The following is a 19,506-nucleotide window of genomic DNA, read 5'->3' on the forward strand; positions in this document are numbered from 1 at the left end:
TACAAAAACCGGCTAATAACAGTTGACGGAAGCACTTTGGCACGTCCTGTGAAAATATCCGACGACGTGAATGCGAATGTGGTTTTTACTTTGAACGATTTATCGATTGACGTTTTTTAATTCAGAGCGATGAGATGTTGGAAAAATTTTCCCATGATGAAAATCTTGGTGAAACCGGATAGAGTTTCTTGGAATGGATAGGCTTAAAGCCTTTTTTAACAAGGATGCGTGCCACTTTTGACATTCCATTATTCAGTTCATCCTCTTGTAGAATCGAGCTCGTTTATATCCTTCGACGATTCCAGATAAATTCGAGCGGGAAAGGTTTCAACGTAAACATTCCCTAAGTTTAATCTGCATCGGCCACACCAAAGAAATTTACAACACCCAAGAAATAATTAAAACACGAAGACGGTTATTTAATCGACCATTCTAGCGTAAACCAAATCTCTATGTCAGAAGCACTCGACCACCGTTGGCACGTAACAATCTGAATTGCTAATACATAGTTTAAACCGAAGCCAGTTTCTTGCAATGTTGTTTACAGTTCCAGAACTAGGCCATTGTTTGCAAGACCAACTCGCAACTTTAGAATTAAAAATTCTTCGCTAACTTTACTCTGATTTAAGTACATCAGAAAAAGTTTAGATTTGGGAAAAAGCATTACTGCTCACAAATTCCCTGTTGGTGAAATACGAGTATGAATAGTTTACGGAGGCCGTTGCTTGTGGCGGGTGAAATTGAGCGCATAATCTCACTTAGAGATGAGTTTCTTACTGCCGCTTTTTGTAAGACAGATTCTTGATGCGTTTTCATACACGAGAGGTAATTTCTTACGGAATGATAAAGCTATGAATAGCAGGAGATGTGAGGAAGTTATGAAGTCTCGCTTCATTTTTTAATAAGATCACTTTTATAGAGTTTTATATTGAACCTGATACTAAAATAGTACAACCACCTTCTTAATATTTTTAATTTATAATTATTTAGATGCTATAACTTTGTTGATAAATTCACAGATTTCCGGTCTGTTTAACATTGTAATATGGTTTCCTTCTACCGTTGTTATCAAAGCAGGCTTCTTTATTTCTGATAATTGGTAGTCATCACTTGCTTCCACCAAAGGATATTCTGCTTTTATCAAAAATAAGTCCGACTGCATGTTTTGATGACTAAAGTTGTAAGTTCTAATGATTTTGACGCGTTTGTGTAAACCAATAGCGGCTTCTCTATTAAAATTCATTTCCGTCAAAACCTCAGCTGGTGTTTCTGCAACAATAATGTCAAGTTTTTCGGGAAAATTCTTACATTTTTCCAATTTATCCTGAAACAAATAAATTATTTTCAAAATTATAATAAATTACAACTTACTTTGAATTGAAAAATTTCTTCACTTGACAATCGCAAGGAAAGAATTTGTAGCAGAATTGCATCATCAAACTCTTCTGACTGTGAAGGATAGAAACTTTTTACTGCAGAATTTAAATAATTTGGGGAGCCGTCAAGGAGGATAATTTTCCCGGTGTAACCTTTCTTTTCCAAAAGGACCGCCACCTCTAAAGCAACATTTGCTCCGAAGGAGTAGCCGATGAACACAAATTTCTTGTTTTCGGAAATTTTTTCGACGTGCTAGAATTTGATTCACCTTAATAAAAGTATAAGAAATATGAAACTCACCGGCAAAATGTTGTTAGCAAACTCTTGGATCGTTTTTCCAAAATTGCAGCAGTAGTACTGAAGACCCAAAAGACGTAATTGCAAGTTGAACAACTGTTGCAGTTGAGTAAAAGCACCATCGAAGCCTGGGAACAAAAGCGCAACATTATCGCTTTTCTTGTTATTAAGTTCGACTATCGGAAGATCTTTGTCGGTAAATCGAGGAAGATACTGCATGAAGATGTTTGTGCTCGGTTTTGTTTCACTAGTTTTTTCTTTATTCTCAGTTTCGACATTTTCCATTTCAAATAACCTACAAAAAGAGCATTATCCGAAGTAGTTTCCGAAGGATTTCTGTACTTTGCTAATGTTAAGTTTCGCACTTCTGTCGGTGTAACATAAATAGCAAACTCTTTTTCTAGCATTTGTACAATTTCAGTTCCCATCATAGAATCCATTCCTAATTCTGGTAAAGTTGAGTGGTGACTTACTGTTTTTAAGTCTTTAATTCCCAGAATGTTACCAACGGCTTCTGCTGGTTTATCTGCATCATACATTCTGTTACCTTTTTCTGCCACTACTATGCTGGACACAATAGGACTATTTTGCGTTAGGAACCGATCCAACACTTCCAAACAGCTGGAGATTTTCTGTTGAAGAGTTCCTCCAATAACCAACTCTTTGTTTTCTTTCATCATTTTTGCAACTAATCCGACCTAAAACAAAACTACTGTAACTAATATTGTGAAAGATGTGGAGGTTACGTCGCCGATTGCTCCCCACTGAATGGCAATGGCCGGTAAACCTTCAGATTTGCGTTTTTCACAAATTCTTTCCATGATGGAGTTCGCCATTCCGTAGTTGGTTTGGCCCGCATTGCCACGACCACACGACACTGATGAAAAAACAACAAAATATCTAAAACAAAATGTAAAAACATTTTGACTGAGTGTGTTAATGCAGACCTTAATTGAGGGCACAGCCTCCTTGTTAACTGATCTAAGAATGCCGTTGCTTTGGCTTTTGGTGCCAACGATGTCAAAAACGAATCTGTTGTCTGATCTGGGAAGAGCGCGTCTTTCAAGACGACAGCCAAATTGAAGATGGCATCGACGGGACCCAAGTTTGTTGCTTCTTTAAGCAAGTCTGAACATCCTTCTTTTGTTGTAACGTCTTGAGTGGCAACTGTGACGACGACACCGTACGATTTCCAGAGACTGTAAAGATGAATTAGTCACAGATTGGTGACATGAACGCTTCTTTTACCTGATTCTTTGCTTTTGATATCCGCTTTGAATTCCTGCTCTTGAAACCAAAATTAGCTTTTTTGCTCCTCGCAGAACTAACCAATCAGCGAGTTCTAGGCCAACTCCTCCAAGACCACCAATGATGATGTAAGAGAACCGTACGTCGCAGTTAAATCTGTGTTGTTATTGTTATCAATGTTATTTTAAAATAAAGCTCACCTTCGCATTACAGAGAATTTCATTCTTTTGGGAGTAATAATTGTCTCTTTTTCTTCATCTCGCATCTTCACTAAGACTTTACCAATGTGTTTACCAGTCATCATGTGGCGAAACGAAGTCTCAACTTCTTCTTTCTTGAACACAACTCGTGGTAGAGGCTTTACGTAACCTGCTTTAATACCCTCAGATAATAGTCGATGTAACTCTAGTTTCATCTCTTTTGAACCCATAACAATTACGTCTATCATAATACCATGATAGCTCGCTCCTTTCTCCATAAACAAAAGATCCAACGAGGTATCGTTCACCAATTCAAATTTTCCAATTTCTAAGAAACATCCACCTTTCGCTAAGCACCGCACCGAAGCCTTCAACTTATCATCTACTAAAGAATTTAAGACAAAGTCGACACCTCGACTATTTGTCTCTGCTTTGATCATGTCTTCAAAAGTAGTATCACGTGAGTATCCAATGTGATTGTCCAAAATTTGAGGATAGTGCGCTTTGAGAAAGTCACGTTTTTCTTGAGTACTCACAGTGACATAAATGTCACAGTTGTAATGAAGACATACGTTTAATGCAGCGAGACCTACACCGCCAGTAGCGGAGTGGATGAGAATTGAAGAACCACGCCTAAGATTGCCAACCTTTAAAACTATGATTGAACAACTGAACAATACTTTTGAACCATTACCGATAGAAGAGAGTAGAGCACAGTTGAATACACGATTGGAACTGTGGCTGCGCCTTCCAAATTCCACGATTCTGGAACGTTCCACAAGAGACTATAGTCAGCCTTGACATGAGAAGCCAAACCTGTGTAGTCTACGATTCCAAACACGCAATGTCCACTATAATAAATGAAGTAACAACTATAAGCAGTTTTGAAGAGTACCTACTACCTTAAAATTCGTCCTGAAAATTCGATACCAATAAGGCAGTCCTGACTGATACGACTGTTTGTAAGGGCCTCTACAGCAACACGCCCTGAGGCTGCCAAAATATCCCTAAAGTTTACTGCGGAGTAATAAACCTAAAACAAGATTTAAATAATGACAGAAGGAAAGTTTTAAGGCAAGATACGTACTGATGCAAACAATCTTCCATCTGGTAAAGGAGTATCCTCTCTGAGAGGTGCTTCTAACCATTTTAAACTTGAAATGTCACCTCTATTTACAGCGGTAGCATAGCAGTGCTCGGATTCAACTTCGGCTTCTTCTTCAAGAAGCAAATGTCTATATGTTCCCCATCTTCCGCTTTTGAACACATTGACTGCAAGATTTTTTCTTAATTGGTCTTTATAATTCCTCGGATCAAATTCCAGATTTTCGTCGACGGTAAAGAAGCATTGTACTTTACTCCCGTTGGGCTCTCGTCTTATACAGTTTACCAAACCCAATATTCCTTCAAGGTTTTTTTTCGAGTAAAGAACCACGTTTTCGTCAGTACTAATGGCAGTCTTTAACTCTGGTATCCATCCAAAATCAGTCGAAGATATTTCTATAAACTTTCTATTTAAAATTGGTGGTGTTTGCCGAAACAAAACAATTTTTTCTTTGTCGGTGATATAAGTTGTTAGAATTTCCACACCGGTGGTATTTTCAGGTACACAATCAAGATCTTCGCGCGTCAAAATAAATCCATTATCTCTTAAAGATACCATAATTGTTTTCAAATTATCTCGTTCCAAGAGTTTTGTACCAACAACCAAAAGAAATTTTCGTTCTGATGTTAGATCGATGTTATTAATTTTAACACCGGGAATTTCTTCTATTTTTTCTTTGGAAGAGATAGTTAGGTTGGGAACCACCACGGGAATGTCATCCAGAACTTTACTAACCAACGGTAAGATAAAATCACTCTTTGAATGTGTGATTTCCACAGCTTTGAATTGAATATCTATATTATTTTCAAGAACGATTTGAGTATTAACTCTGACAGCGTCTTGTAAACTTAGATAGCAAGAACTGTCAACAAAGACAGATCTTTCCAGGACCGGTTCCAAGCGTGTTTTTCTTTTAGCAATTGATTTAGCTTGAAGACCAACCATTTCGATTCCGCCAGATCTAAAAGAAAATATATCATAATGTTAACAGTAATCGAAATTTATTACATGACGATGTTTGCGTCTTTGTGGATATAAACTGGAACTAGAGATGCTGTTTTTCCGAGTTGTTCAACTATAGCTAAATGCTTCGTTGCATTAATACTAAATTTTTTGATACCAACAGGAACGAAAAGCAGTCTAGAATCAGTTTGAAGAATCTTCATTTGTAACATGTTGTCCATAAAAGCGCCCCAGTTGTTGTCCCATTTGATCAAACCGACAGAATTGTCAAAATTAAATTTCTGGATACCTTTAAACAGACCACTACGAAAAAATTAAAGTTTTGTCTCTATTTTAATAGTACCTGTAGTTATAGCCTCTTAAATACAACTCTCTGTATATTTCATCATGCTGCAACATATTTGAAGGGTCTTCTTCTTTAAATTCTACTGGTTGTAGACAACTTTCTTCCTCTTTATTGATGTAGCCAGTGACAATAATCGAGTCTTTTTCTAAAATCTCAAAGTAGCCACTTCCTTTCTGGATAGTCACCATCAGTTTGACAACACCATTTTTCGGCATGGTTACAGCTTTAAGAAATTTACAATTAGTAAAAACAACCGAAACATCGTTGACCATCCAATGATATCTTTCCACGAAAGCTTGCCAAACCAAATGTAAGTACTCAGTTGCAGGAAAAAGATTTCGACCTAAAAATTTTTGTATTATTGAAGTGAATAATCATGTGGTAATTTACCGTCAATCACATGTCCTGAAATAAACTTATAATCTTCGTACATAAATGAAATTTTGAACTTTTTTTGTATGAAAGTACAAAGTTTTGATGCAGATGCGACAAACTTAGGGCTGAACCAACTCTTATCATGGTTCCACTTTATCAAAGGCGAAATCATTGGAGTGCTACGACTAACAGGAAACTCAACTTTTGAATACAATTTGTGGAGTTGAGGAGTGTGGCCAATTTGGTACAATCTGCAAAACTGATTAAACTTCTATAACAGCACAACTTTTAAATTACCTTCCCAAGACTTCGAGGAATGTGATCGTGGTACCATCAACCATTAAAATGTTGTGTTCGTTTAACGTAAAGTCGGAGATATTAAGTATAATGTTGTTTTTATTCACCATTCTCAGACGATTGTGGATTAAAGCATTTTCAGTTTTCGATTCCGAAACATCATTAAAATTAAAATTTACGTCATGTCTTTTACTTTTAATCTTTGCAAAAAATTGCTTGTTCTAAGCTTTTATTACCACAATGGTATTCAGACACGAATTTGCAATGGGAATCAGCATAGACGGCTTTTGGGTCTAGGTCTAACTGTTTTAAAATATCTACAACTGCAATTTGAACGCATGTGGCACCTAAAAAGGAAAAATGTGGGTCAGATTTATTCCTTAAAATGTCATTGAAAGGTGGAACGTTCATCCTTTCTAAAAGCAGGTCGATTCTTTAAAGAAATGTTAGTAAATATTATGTTAAAACCATCATTTTTACCTACCGTTTTATTGTGTCTTGAAAAAATGGAAACTGAGATAAGTACAATCCTAATGCTCTAAAATTGTTATAAAATTTTCCGAAAAAGAGATAGAATTGTGTTTGGGACGCCAACTTTACGGACAAAGTTTCAACTCCAGTCTTGGAAATAACAGCAAAGCCTCGGTAAGGATGAACAGTTACATTGGACTTAAAGATTTGATGTAAAAGTCCAATATATTCGGTGTCCATCTTGTCAGTATTTAACAGTTTCTGGACCGCCTCCACTGAGCGCCCACTTGCACAAACGAGTTTTGGAGGTTCATCTTTGGGTTCTTTCACATCAAGTTTGTTTCTTGGATTCCTTTTTAAAATAATGTGCACGTTACTACCACCAAATCCAAAGTTGTTGATCCCAACTATAGCTTCCTGGTCTACGAGTTCAGTCAACTCAGATACTACTTTTAATCGACCTTCTACCAATCCTTTCAGGTTTTGTTTAACTTTATTAAAGTTAATATTAGGAGATATAACTCCACTTTCCATAGCAAGTAAAACCTTAATGATGGAACACATTCCGGAAGCAATTTCTGTATGACCTACATTTGATTTCACAGATCCGATTAGAAGTTTTTGACGTCTTTTTTGCGCCAATGCTCGATCAATAGCTTCAACTTCTTCTGGATCTCCGATTAAAGTTCCGGTGCCATGAGCTTCTAAATAACTTAACTGGAAAGGGTCTATTCCACTTTCTTCGTATATTTCCTTCATAAGAGAAATTCCTTGTTTTTTTTTTGAAACCGTCGTGGTTGACTTTGATATTGACAATTTTTGCATACACACGTCTAGCGTTTTTTGCTTTTTGCAAAAGGACACAAGCAATTGTTTCTCCTCGGGCATAACCATTAGCTTCTTCGTCAAAAACTTTACATTTTCCATCAAAGCTTAACACCCCCAATCTAAAAGAAATGCATCATAGACGTAATAAAAGTATTAGAAACCCTACCGAAAGAATTGAAGAGCATATGCCGGATGATAAACAAGGTGACAAGTCCCAACTAAAGCGTTGTCGCAGACACCACTTCTGACGGCCTTAAAGGCGGTGTCTAAAGCATTCATCGAACTACTACATGCAGTATCCATGACACAAGCTGGACCATTTACTTTTAGATAGTGACTGATTTTATCCACCAAGATACAGTGAAGGTTGCTAGAATTGAATCAATTCAAATTATATTGCTTTTTATTTAACAAACAACTTACCCTGACATTCCCAAAAGCTCACTGTCAGCAGTATTACTAGAATAAGAATGACGTTGTGTACCATCTAGACTAGTACTCAAAAAAATTCCAGTTTTTGTTCCTTTTAACTCATTGGGATTTATACCAGCATCCATTATAGCTTCAATTACCACTTCCATAAAAAGTCGTAGCTCAGGATTCATTTTATTAGCCTGCTGATAAGACACTCCAAAATATCCAGGATCGAATTTGTCAATATTGCAAATTTTAGAAAATCTTCGTGGAATCTCCGGATGATTGATTTCCCATCTTCTGTTATCATCAGTCACCATGTCGTCTTTGTTGAGGAGATGATTGTGAAATTCATTGATGTCAGTGGATTCAGGGAGACAACCCGACATTCCTGAAATAACGACTTCTTCACCAGGTGGAGGCGAAGACAACCAACGACCATACTGGTAGTTGGGATCATCAAAGCGATCATTAGAACATGTTCAAGTTAAACAATGGAAATAAATTTGGCAGCACGTTTCCGTGACACTGAACGAATCTTAACAAAGGGGTTCTTAAATAGTAGCAAATCTTAAAATGAATTGAATTTCAAATTCGCCAATTGTCTTTTCTGAATGGATTTGCAATTTTGATTTCAAAAGGTGACTGTATATATGTATCTGACTATTACTCTCCAAAAATTTAAACCAATCATATTAACGCATTTGGCAATAATTACGTAGCAACAGTGAATATTAGCAAAAATAATTCATCATGTTTTAAACCAATCAGATTCTTTTATTTTTTTAAATACTATCGTAGGAATATTAAATTGATTGTACATTTAACGACATGATTTAGGTAATAGATTTGGTGTTTTGATCCAAACTCCGAAATCCGAATTGCTCATTTCTTCCATAAGATTTTTTTATGGTACGTTTACACGCTTAAACCATTTGTGAAATTTGGCATGCATAAACCAGTTTGCGCAATTGAATCGTTACTTGTGGCTTAAGCAAAATCTTATTAACTTATAATCTTACAATATTTTTATCCGATCTTAACTACACGTTAAGCTGTGTTTAAAATTTACCCTTTTATTTTTTATTTTCGATTAATTGAATGTCAAAATACAACCATTGATATGAGCAACAATTATTAGTTATTAATTATTCAATACACTGCACGTTTCCACAGTTGTTTTTTTTATCATAATTTATATGTAGTAAGCAGAATCGCTTTTCGAATTTCATCCAGATTGCATTGCCTCGGCTATCGCTTTGGTCACAATTGTTTGGATTTAATACAATAATTTTAATTTCGACTCCTTATAATATAATGTACTCAATTATGGTATAAATGAATAAAGAAGAACAATAGTTTAGCGCTTAAGCCGAAGCCGAAGGCGGTAATGTTTTTGAATATATGTTTGTTTGTTTACGTGTATCATACAGTTTTTTTTCAATTTTGTAGAATTTAAAAAACATATTACTTATGTTTTTTTTTTCGTAAACTAATTTTAATTTTTCTGGCTATAAGTTGGATACTGCAACTACAGTTTTTTTTTCAGAACATCTTGTGGGAGGCTTTTTAGGTTTTTTATCATTTCAAACACACTTTTAGACTATAAGTGAGCAAAGTTGATAAAACTTGTCTAAACACGAATACGAAAGAACATTGAGAAAAAAGGTACCTACATTGAAATGTAACACAAAATGTGCCTTTCGTAACTTTTTTAACAGTGAAATAAGCTAACTTTAATTCACTAGTAGAAAAATGCATGTTCAAACAGTTAATTGGGATTAAATAAAATTTAATTTATAAAATAAACACTTTATTAGTAGGAATTGGAAAGAGTATATTATGGAGCAAGCAGTTGAAATAAAATTTCAACGCTGAGAGTAGATAGACTCGAGACGTTGAAATTTTATCAGTTACAGATTTCATAGACTATTTTTTCTACGAATTTTAGTAAGTAAGTTTAGCAAGTAATTTTTTTTTTCGTAACGGTTTTATTGGTACGGTTTACGGTTTTTTGGATGATCTAATTTTTGTTTTAAAAGTGACCGTCACATAAAATACCTTGAAATATCGACGTAATTTTTGATCAAAAGAGTAGTCTTCAGCATCAAGTTCTGGGCCCTAATTGTCTAGAGTTTTTTCTTCGCGTTTTTGGTATGCAATCTGGACAAAGCTACTGATTATTTTTTGTTAAAAAAATGTTCATATTTAGACACATGTTTTTAGAAGGTATAAAGTATGTCTTTCAAATCATTTTTGCTCTATAATTCAAAATTTTAATAAATCCTATTGTATATGTATTGCAGTGATATAATACCTTATGCAAATTCTAATCCTATTATCTTCATACTACGTTTTACACCTTGTGCGTTTCTTCGACATGTCCATACAATAGATAATGAATATGTATTATTAAAATCGAAAGATTGTTAATTATTATAGTATATTAACATACTAAGGGGTCAATATCAAGTCGTTTGCGGCGTCGCTATTTAGCGACGTTGCTAAGATAGTCGTAATGTGATTGGCGTTGCTACGTCACAAACACCTTTAACGATGTCGATAAATAACTTGAAATTGACCCCTAATGATGTAATGTTTTAGAATTTATACACACTTATGAACTATTGCTGATACTAGTGTCTATGATACTACTCTCTATGCGAAAACTAAATCTCTTTTTCTATTTAACATCAGTGTAAAGGGCCCCACAAACCTGGTTCTGGTTAGAACAAACGGTCGGAAAAACCGAGGTCTGTCGGCAAAAACCGTTGTTTCAAAATATCAGAAATCATTGAAATCCGTCCGTCTTCGTTCCATCGGTTCGGGTAAACACAAGGTGTGTGGGCAAAAACGGTCGTGCTTTTTCAGTGTCATTCATGCTATTTTGCTTTCAACAGTCTTCTGCTGCCGTCTATTTTCTATAATAATAGTTTAAATGGCCAAGAGTCACTCGTTTTATTAACTCTTTCGTCTGTACGTCTGGGATACAAATTAACCTCTTTAATTTTTGAAAAACGTACATTTAATTCACTCGTCAAATTAATATCAGAAAACATTATTTGAAAGTCAGATTTGATCAATTGGAGATATTTTCCTTCGGATTGTAACTGTGTAAGGAAACCAAGATTTGCTTTACCACATTTATACATATACCTATAATATTAATTTATAAGCGATAATTTTGGAAGCTTATTTTAAATTTTCTTAAATTTATTGATTCATTTTTTAATAATTTGTTTACATTTCACTTTATTTAATTTAACAAATAAATCTCGTTAACTGAAGGAAAAGAAATCAATGCTTTCTGAAATTATAAAAATTTATATTTTCTGGAATTTTTTAAAAACATGTAGGAAGCCACCGCGCCGGTACTGACAACACTATTCTGTTTATCGCTTCCAAACCGACCCCCAAAAATTACCGAAAGTGTGAAATTGAGCGCATAATCTCACTTAGAAATGAGTTTCTCACTGTCGCTTTTTGTAAAACAGATTCTTGATGCGTTTTCATACAAGAGAGGTAATTTCTTACGGAATGATGAAGCTATGAATAGCAGGAAATGTGAGGAAGTTATAAAGTCTTGCTTCATTTTTTAATAAGATCACTTGCATAGAGTTTTACATTGAACCTAATCCTGAAATAGTACAACCACCTTCTTAAATATTTTTACAATTATTCAGATACTATAACTTTGTTGATAAATTCACAGATTTCCGGTCTATTTAACATTGTAATATGGTTTCCTTCTACCGTTATTATCAAAGCAGGCTTCTTTATTTCTGATAATTGGTAGTCATCACTTGCTTCCACCAAAGAATATTCTGCTTTTATCAAAAATAATTCCGACTGCATGTTTTGATGACTAAAATTGTAAGTTCTAATGCTTTTGACGCGTTTGTGTAAGGCAACAGCGGCTTCTCTGCTAAAATTGGTTTTAGTCAAAACCTCAGCTGGTGTATCCGTGACTATGATGTCAAGTTTTTCGGAAAAATTCTTACATTTTTCAAAATTACCCTGAAGCAAATAAATGATTTTCAAAATTGTAATAAATTACAACTTACTTTTAATTGCAAAATTTCTTCACTTGACAATCTCAAGGAAAGAGTTTGTAGCAGAATCGTATTATCCAACTCTTCTGACTGTGAAATATAGTAACTTTTCACTGCAGAATTTAGATAATTTGGGGAGCCCTCAAGGAGGATGATTTTCCCGGTGTAACCTTTCTTTTCTAGAAGAACAGCCACCTCTAAAGCAACATTTGCTCCGAAAGAGTAGCCGATGAACATGAATTTCTTGTTTTCGAAAATGCTTTCGATGTGCTAGAATTCGATTCACCTTAATAAACGTACAAGAAATATAAATCTCACCGGTAAAATGTTGGTAGCAAACTCTTGAATCGTTTCTCCAAAATCGCAGCAGTAGTACTGAAAACCCAAAAGACGAGTCTCCAAGTTGTGCAGTTGTTGCAATTGAGTGAAACCACCGTCGAAGCCTGGAAACAATACCGCAACAGTATTGCTTTTCTTGTTATTAAGTTCAACTATAGGGAGATTATTGTTGGTCCACCGAGGAATATACTGCGTGAAGATGTTTGTGCTCGTTTTTGTTCCACTACTTTCCTCTTTTTTCTTAGTTTCGGCACCTTCCATTTCCAGTAACCTACAAAAAATTGTTTTACCCGATAAAATTTCTGTAGGATTCCTTTACTTTGATAATGATAAGTTCCGTATTTCTGTGAGTGTGACATAAATGGCAAACTCTTTTTCTAACATTTGCACAATTTCAGTACCCATCATCGAATCCATTCCTAATTCAGGCAGAGTTGAGTGGAGACTCACTGTTTTTAAGTCTTTAATTCCCAAAATATTTGCAATGGCTTCTGCTGGTGTATCCGCATCATACTTTTTGTTACCTTTTTCTGCAACCACCATGCTGGACACGATAGGATTATTTTGCGTTAGGAAACGATCCAACACCTCTAGACAGCTGGAGATTTTTTGTTGAAGAGTTCCACCAATGACCAACTCTTTGTTTTCTTTCACCATTTTTGTAACCAATCCGACCTAAAACAAAGTTGCTGTAACCACTGGTGAGAAAAAAATTGAAGTTACATCGCCGATTACTCCCCACTGGATGGCAATGGCCGGTAAACCTTCAGATTTGCGTTTTTCACAAATTCTTTCCATGATGGAGTTCGCCATTCCGTAGTTGGTTTGGCCCGCATTGCCACGACCACACGACACTGATGAAAAAACAACAAAATATCTGAAACAAAATGTGAAAACTTTCAGACTGAGTGTGTTAATGCACACCTTAATTGAGGGCACAGCGTCCTTGTTAACAGATCCAAGAATTCCGTTGCTTTGGCTTTTGGTGCCAACGATGTCAAAAACGAATCAGTTGTCTGATCTGGGAAGAGCGCGTCTTTCAAGACGACAGCCAAATTGAAGATGGCATCAACGGGACCCAAATTTGTTGCTTCTTTAAGCAAGTCAGAACATCCTTCTTTTGTTGTAACGTCTTTAGTGGTGACTCTGACGACGATACCGTACGATTCCCAAAGCCTGTAAAGTTAGTCAGTCACAGATAGGTGTAACAAACGCTTCTACCTGATTCTTTGCTTTTGGTATCCGCTTTGAATTCCTGCTCTCGAAACCAAAATTAGCTTTTTTGCTCCTCGCAGAACCAACCAATCAGCGAGCTCTAGGCCAACTCCTCCGAGACCACCAATGATAATGTAAGAGAACCGTACGTCGCAGTTAAATCTGTGTCGTTATTGTTATCAATGTTATTTTAAAATAAAGCTCACCTTCGCGTTACAGAGAATTTCATTTTTTTGGGGGTAATAATTGTCACTTTTTCTTCATCTCGCATTTTCACCAAGACTTTACCAATGTGTTTACCAGTCATCATGTGGCGAAACGACGTCTCAATTTCTTCTTTCTTGAACACAACTCGTGGTAAAGGCTTTACGTAACCTGCTTCAATACCCTCAGATAATAGTCGATGCAACTCTAGTTTCTTCTCTTTTGAACCCACAACAATTATGTCTATCATAATACCATGATAGCTCGCTCCTTTCTCCATGAACAAAAGATTCAACGAGGTATTGTTCGCCAAATTAAATTTACCAATTTCTAAGAAACATCCACTTTTCGCTAAGCACCGCACCGAAGCCTCTAACTTATCATCTACCAAAGAGTTTAAGACAAAATCGACTCCTCGATTATTCGTTTCCCTTTTGATCATCTCTTCAAACGTTGTATCACGTGAGTTTCCAACGTGACTTTCCAAAATTTGAGGATAGTGCGCTTTAAGGTAGTCACGTTTTTCTTGAGTACTCACAGTGACAAAAATGTCACAGTTGTAATAAAGACATACATTTAATGCAGCGAGACCTACACCACCAGTGGCGGAGTGGATGAGAACCGAAGAACCACGCTTCAGATTGCCAACCTTTGAAACCATGATTAAACAACAATACTTTTGAACCATTCTGTTACCGATAGAAAAGCGTAGAGAGCAGTTGAATACACGATTGGAACTGTGGCTGCCTCTTCCAGAGTCCATGATTCTGGAACGTTCCACAAGATACTAGTGTCAACTTTGACCTGGGAAGCTAAACCAATGTTGTCTACCATTCCAAACACGCGATGTCCACTACAATAAATTAAATAACAACGATTAGTAGTTTTAAAGAGTATCTTCTACCTTAAAACTCGCCCGGAAAATTCAATACCTATAAGACATTCCTGATTAATACGACTGAGGGAAAGAACCTCTATAGGAACACGTCCTAAGGCTGCCATAATATCTTTAAAATTCAGTGCGGAGTAATAAACCTGAAACAAAATTTAAATAGATAACACAGAAAGAAAAATTTTAAGGAAAAATACGTACTGACGCAAACACTTTCTCGTTTGGTAAAGGAGTATCTTCACTTAAAGACGTTTCCAACCATTGTAAACTTGAAATGTCACCTCTATTGACAGTGGTAGCATAACAGTGCTCACACTCAACTTTTGCTTCTTCTTCAAGGAGCAAATGTCTATATGTTCCCCATCTTCCGCTTTTGAACACATTGACTGCAAGATTTTTTCTTAATTGGTCTTTATAATTCCTCAGATCAAATTCCAGATTTTCGTCGACGGTAAAGAAGCATTGTACTTTACTCCCGTTGGGCTCTCGTCTTATACAGTTTACCAAACCCAATATTCCTTCAAGTTTTTTTTTCGAGTAAAGAACCACGTTTTCGTCAGTACTAATGGCAGTTTTTAACTCTGGTATCCATCCAAAATCAGTCGAAGATATTTCTATAAACTTTCTGTTTAAAATTGGTGGTGTTTGCCGAAACAAAACAATTTTTTCTTTGTCAGTGACATAAGTTGTTACAATTTCCACACCAGTTGTATGTTCAGGTACACAATCAATATCTTCGCGCGATAAAATGAATCCAGTATTACTTAGAGATACCATAACTGTTTTCAAATCGTCTCGTTCCAAGAGTTTTGTACCAATAACCAGAAGAAATGTATGTTCTGATGTTAGAGCAATGTTATCTATTTTAACGCCTGGAATTTCTTCGATTTTATCTTTGGAAGAGATAAATAGATCTGGAACCACCATGGGAATGTCATCCAGAACTTTACTAACCAAAGGTAAGATAAAATCACACTTTGATTGTGTGATTTCCACAGCTTTAAAATAATTTCCTGAATTATTTTCAAGAACAATTTGAGTATTAACTCTAACAGCGTCTTGCAGGCTTAGATCAGAAAAATTGTCAACAAAGACAGATCTTTCCAAGACCGGTTCCAGGCGTGTTTTTCTTTTAATAATTGATTTAGCATGAAGACCAATTATTTCGATTCCGCCAGATCTAAAAATTAATTATCATGATGTTAACCGTGATCGAAATTCATTACTTGACGATGTTTGCGTCTTTGTTGATATAAACAGGAACTAAAGGTTCTGTGTCTCCGAGTTGGTCAACAATATTTAAATGCTTCATTGCATTAATAGTAATTTTTTTGATACCAACAGGAACGAAAAGGAGTCTAGAGTCAGTTTGAAGAATCATCATCTGTAACATGTTGTCCATAAAAGCGCCCCAGTTGTTGTGCCATTTGATCAAACAAGTAGAAGTGATAAGATTGAATTTTTGGATACTATTAAACAGACCACTACAAAACAATTAACGTTTTGTTTTGATTTTTACAGCACATACCTGTAACTGTAGCCTCGTAAATTCAACTCTCTGTATATTTCTTCATGCTGCAACATATTGGTAGGATCTTCTTCCTTAAAATCTACTGGTTGGAGACAAGTTTCTTCCTCTCCTTTATTGATGTAGCCAGTGACAATAATCGAGTTTTTTTCTAAAATCTCAAAGTAGCCACTTCCTCTCTGAATAGTCACCATCAGGTTCACAAAACCATTTTCCGGCATGGTTACAGCTTTCAGAAATTTACAATTAGTGAAAACAACCGAAACATCGTTGACCATCCAATGATATCTTTCCACAAAAGCTTGCCAAACCAAATGCAAGTACTCAGTTGCAGGAAAAAGATTTCGACCTAAAATTGTTGTATTATTGAAGTGACTAATCATGTGGTAATTTACCATCAATCAAATGTCCTGAAATAAACTTATAATCTTCGAACATGAATGAAATTTTAAACTTTTTTTGTATGAAAGTAGAAAGTTTATTAGATGCGGTAAACTTGGGACTTGGCCAGCTTTTATCATGGTGCCACTTTATCAAAGGCGAAATCATTGGAGTGCCACGACTTACCGGAAACTCAACTTTTGAATACAATTTGTGGAGTTGAGGAGCGTGGCCATTTTGATACAATCTGCAAAACTAATTAAATTCTTATATTAAAACAAATTTTAAATTACTTTCCCAAGACTTCAAGGAATGTAACCGTGGTACCATCAATCATTAAAACATTTTTTCCGTTTAAAGTTGCATCCGAGATATTAAGAATAATGTTGTTTTTGTTCAGTGTCTTCAGACGTTCGTAAATCAAAGCATTCTCAGTTTTCACTTCCGAAACATTAAAATTCACGTCATATCTTATACTTTTGATTTTCTCAAAAATTGCTTGTTCTAAACTTTTGCGAGCGCATTGGTATTCAGACAAGAATTTGCAAGATGAATCAACATAGACGGCTTTTGGGTTCAGGTCTAACTGTTTCAAAATATCCATAACTGCGATTTGAACACATGCAGCACCAACAAAGGCAAATTGTGGTTCAGATTTATTTTTTAAAGTGTCGTCAAAAGGTGGAACATTCATCTTTTCTAGAACCATGTTGATTCTTTAAAAACATGACAATAAATTTTATGTTATTACCAACATTTTTACTTACCGTTTTATTGTGTCTTGAAAAATTGGAAATTTAGATAAATACAATCCTAATGCTCTAAAATTGTTATTAAATTTTCCGAAAAACATATAGAATTGTGCTTGAGACGCCAAATTTACGGACAAAGTCTCAACCCCATTCTTAGAAATAACAGCAAAACCTCGGTAAGGATGAACGGTTACATTAGACTTAAAGATTTGATGTAAAAGTCCAATATATTCGGTGTCCATCTTGTCAGTATATAACAGTTTCTGGACCGCCTCCACTGAGCGCCCACTTGCACAAACGAGTTTTGGAGGTTCATCTTTGGGTTCTTTCACATCAAGTTTGTTTCTTCGATTCCTTTTTAAAATAATGTGCACGTTACTACCACCAAATCCAAAGTTGTTGATTCCAACAATAGCTTCCTCGCCTACAAGTTCAGTCAGCTCAGACACTACTTTCATTCGACCTTCTACGATTCCTCCCAAGCTTTCTTTGACTTTTTTTAAGTTAATATTGGGAGATATAACTCCACTCTCCATAGCAAGTAAAACCTTAATGATGGAACACAATCCGGAGGCAATTTCTGTATGACCTATATTTGATTTCACAGAACCGACTAGAAGTTCTTGGCGTCTTTTTTGCGCCAGTGCTCTATCAATCGCTTCAACTTCTTCTGGATCTCCGATTAAAGTTCCGGTGCCATGAACTTCTAAATAACTCAATTGTGAAGGATGTACTCCACTTTCTTCGTATATTTCCTTCATAAGAGAAGCCTGATCTTTAGACGATGGAAATGAAATTCCTTGTTCTTTGTAACCGTCTTGGTTCACTTTGACATTGACAATTTTTGCATAAACACGTCTAGCGTTTTTTGCTTTTTGTAAAAAAAGACAAGCAATTGTTTCTCCTCGGGCATAACCATCAGCTTCTTCGTCAAAAACTTTACATCTTCCATCAAAGCTTAACACCCCTAATCTAAAAAAAAAATATCATTGAAATCATTAGAGTATTAGAAACATTACCGAAAGAATTGAAGAGTATATGCAGGATGATAAATAAGATGACAAGTTGCAACTAAGGCGTTGTCGCAAACACCACTTCTGACAGCTTTGAAAGCGGCGTCAAAAGCAATCATGGAACTGCTGCATGCAGTATCCATGACACAAGCTGGACCTTTTATTTTTAGATAGTGGCTTATTTTATCTACCAAGATACAGTGAAGGTAGCTAAAATTGAATCAATTCAAATTATATTGTATTTTATTCATCAAACAACATACCCTGACATTCCCAAGATCTCACTGTCAGGAGTATCAGTAGAAAAAGAATGACGTTGTAGACCATCTAGAGCAGCACTCAAAAAAATTCCAGTTTTTGTACCTTTTAACTCATTGGGATTTATACCAGCATCCATTATAGCTTCAATTACCACTTCCATAGAAAACCGTAGATCAGGATTCATTTGATTAGCTTGCTGATGAGACACTCCAAAATATCCAGGATCAAACTTATCAATATTCCGAATTTTAGAAAATCTTCGTGGAATCTCCGGATGATTGATATCCCATCTTCTGTTATCATCAGTCACCATATCATCTTTGTTGAGGAGATGATTGTGAAATTCATTGATATCAATGGATTCAGGAAGACGACCTGACATTCCCGAAATAACCACTTCTTCACCAGGTGGAGGCGAAGACAACCAACGACCATATTGGTAGTTGGGTTCATCAAAGCGATCGTTAGAACTCATGTTCAACAATGGAAATAAATTTGGCAGCACGTTTCCGTGACACTGAACGAATCTCAACAACGGGCTTCTTAAATATGAATTGAAATTCAAATTCGTCAATTGTTTTTTTAGAATGGATTACCAATTTTGATTTCAAAAGGTGACGTAACTATTACCCTCCAAAAATTTCAACCAATCATATTAACAACCCATTTGGCAATAACTACCTATAGAAGGTAAATATCAGCGAGAATAATTCATCATTTTTTAAGGCAATCAGATTCTTTTATTTTCTTACCATCGTATTAATAAAATCTGAAATCCAAGTTGCTGATTTCTGCCATAAGATTTCTTAAGGTACGTTTAACACTCGAACAGGCTCAAACCATTTGTAGAAATTGGCATGCACAAACCAATATCGACAAAAATTGGCATTTTTAGATATTTTTATGCGATGTATTTTGCGTTTAAAATTTACTTTTTATTTTTATTTA

At 35.6% G+C, this 19,506-nt stretch overlaps 3 protein-coding genes across 5 annotated transcripts in view; 1 reads left to right on the forward strand and 2 right to left on the reverse strand.

Moving 5' to 3' along the window:
- The window catches only part of gogo (thrombospondin-1 like protein golden goal), a 64,920-nt gene that overhangs the window by 34,021 nt on the left and 11,393 nt on the right, over window positions 1–19,506 (forward strand). The window lies entirely within an intron of this gene.
- LOC148173137 (fatty acid synthase-like) lies at window positions 983–8,397 on the reverse strand (the record flags this gene model as incomplete). Its single annotated transcript, XM_088038725.1, is given in 20 exon segments — window positions 983–1,324; window positions 1,372–1,629; window positions 1,678–1,969; window positions 2,017–2,372; window positions 2,421–2,574; window positions 2,622–2,873; window positions 2,923–3,078; window positions 3,123–3,769; window positions 3,817–3,973; window positions 4,025–4,155; window positions 4,210–5,188; window positions 5,236–5,493; window positions 5,534–5,879; window positions 5,927–6,162; window positions 6,209–6,408; window positions 6,464–6,641; window positions 6,693–7,459; window positions 7,461–7,626; window positions 7,674–7,877; window positions 7,931–8,397. Coding segments are annotated over 20 exon segments (6,546 nt in total), but the record flags the coding sequence as incomplete, so codon positions are not given.
- On the reverse strand, window positions 11,526–19,033 carry LOC148173138 (fatty acid synthase-like). Its single transcript, XM_088038726.1, has 19 exons — window positions 18,561–19,033; window positions 18,304–18,507; window positions 17,300–18,256; window positions 16,826–17,248; window positions 16,547–16,779; window positions 16,152–16,500; window positions 15,850–16,107; window positions 14,825–15,803; window positions 14,636–14,766; window positions 14,428–14,584; window positions 13,734–14,380; window positions 13,534–13,689; window positions 13,237–13,488; window positions 13,036–13,189; window positions 12,632–12,987; window positions 12,292–12,583; window positions 11,986–12,243; window positions 11,609–11,938; window positions 11,526–11,552 (listed from the first exon to the last, which is right to left on the reverse strand). Exons 1-19 carry the CDS (start codon window positions 19,031–19,033, stop codon window positions 11,526–11,528), a joined length of 6,636 nt encoding a protein of 2,211 aa, XP_087894852.1.

The sequence above is a fragment of the Gnatocerus cornutus genome, chromosome 6 (assembly GCF_029298725.1).
Source record: "Gnatocerus cornutus isolate USDA-ARS CGAHR chromosome 6, icGnaCorn1.1, whole genome shotgun sequence".
Taxonomy (NCBI): domain Eukaryota; kingdom Metazoa; phylum Arthropoda; class Insecta; order Coleoptera; family Tenebrionidae; genus Gnatocerus; species Gnatocerus cornutus.

Coding starts and splice junctions, on each gene's coding strand:
- LOC148173138 (XM_088038726.1), bottom strand. CDS start 19,033: ATGAGTTCTAACGATCGCTTTGATGAACCCAACTACCAATATGGTCGT. Junction 16,780..16,825: donor TTCCTTGAAGTCTTGGGAAA/GTAATTTAAAAT, acceptor TTAGTTTTGCAG/ATTGTATCAAAATGGCCACG. Junction 12,988..13,035: donor AGTGGGGAGTAATCGGCGAT/GTAACTTCAATT, acceptor ACTTTGTTTTAG/GTCGGATTGGTTACAAAAAT.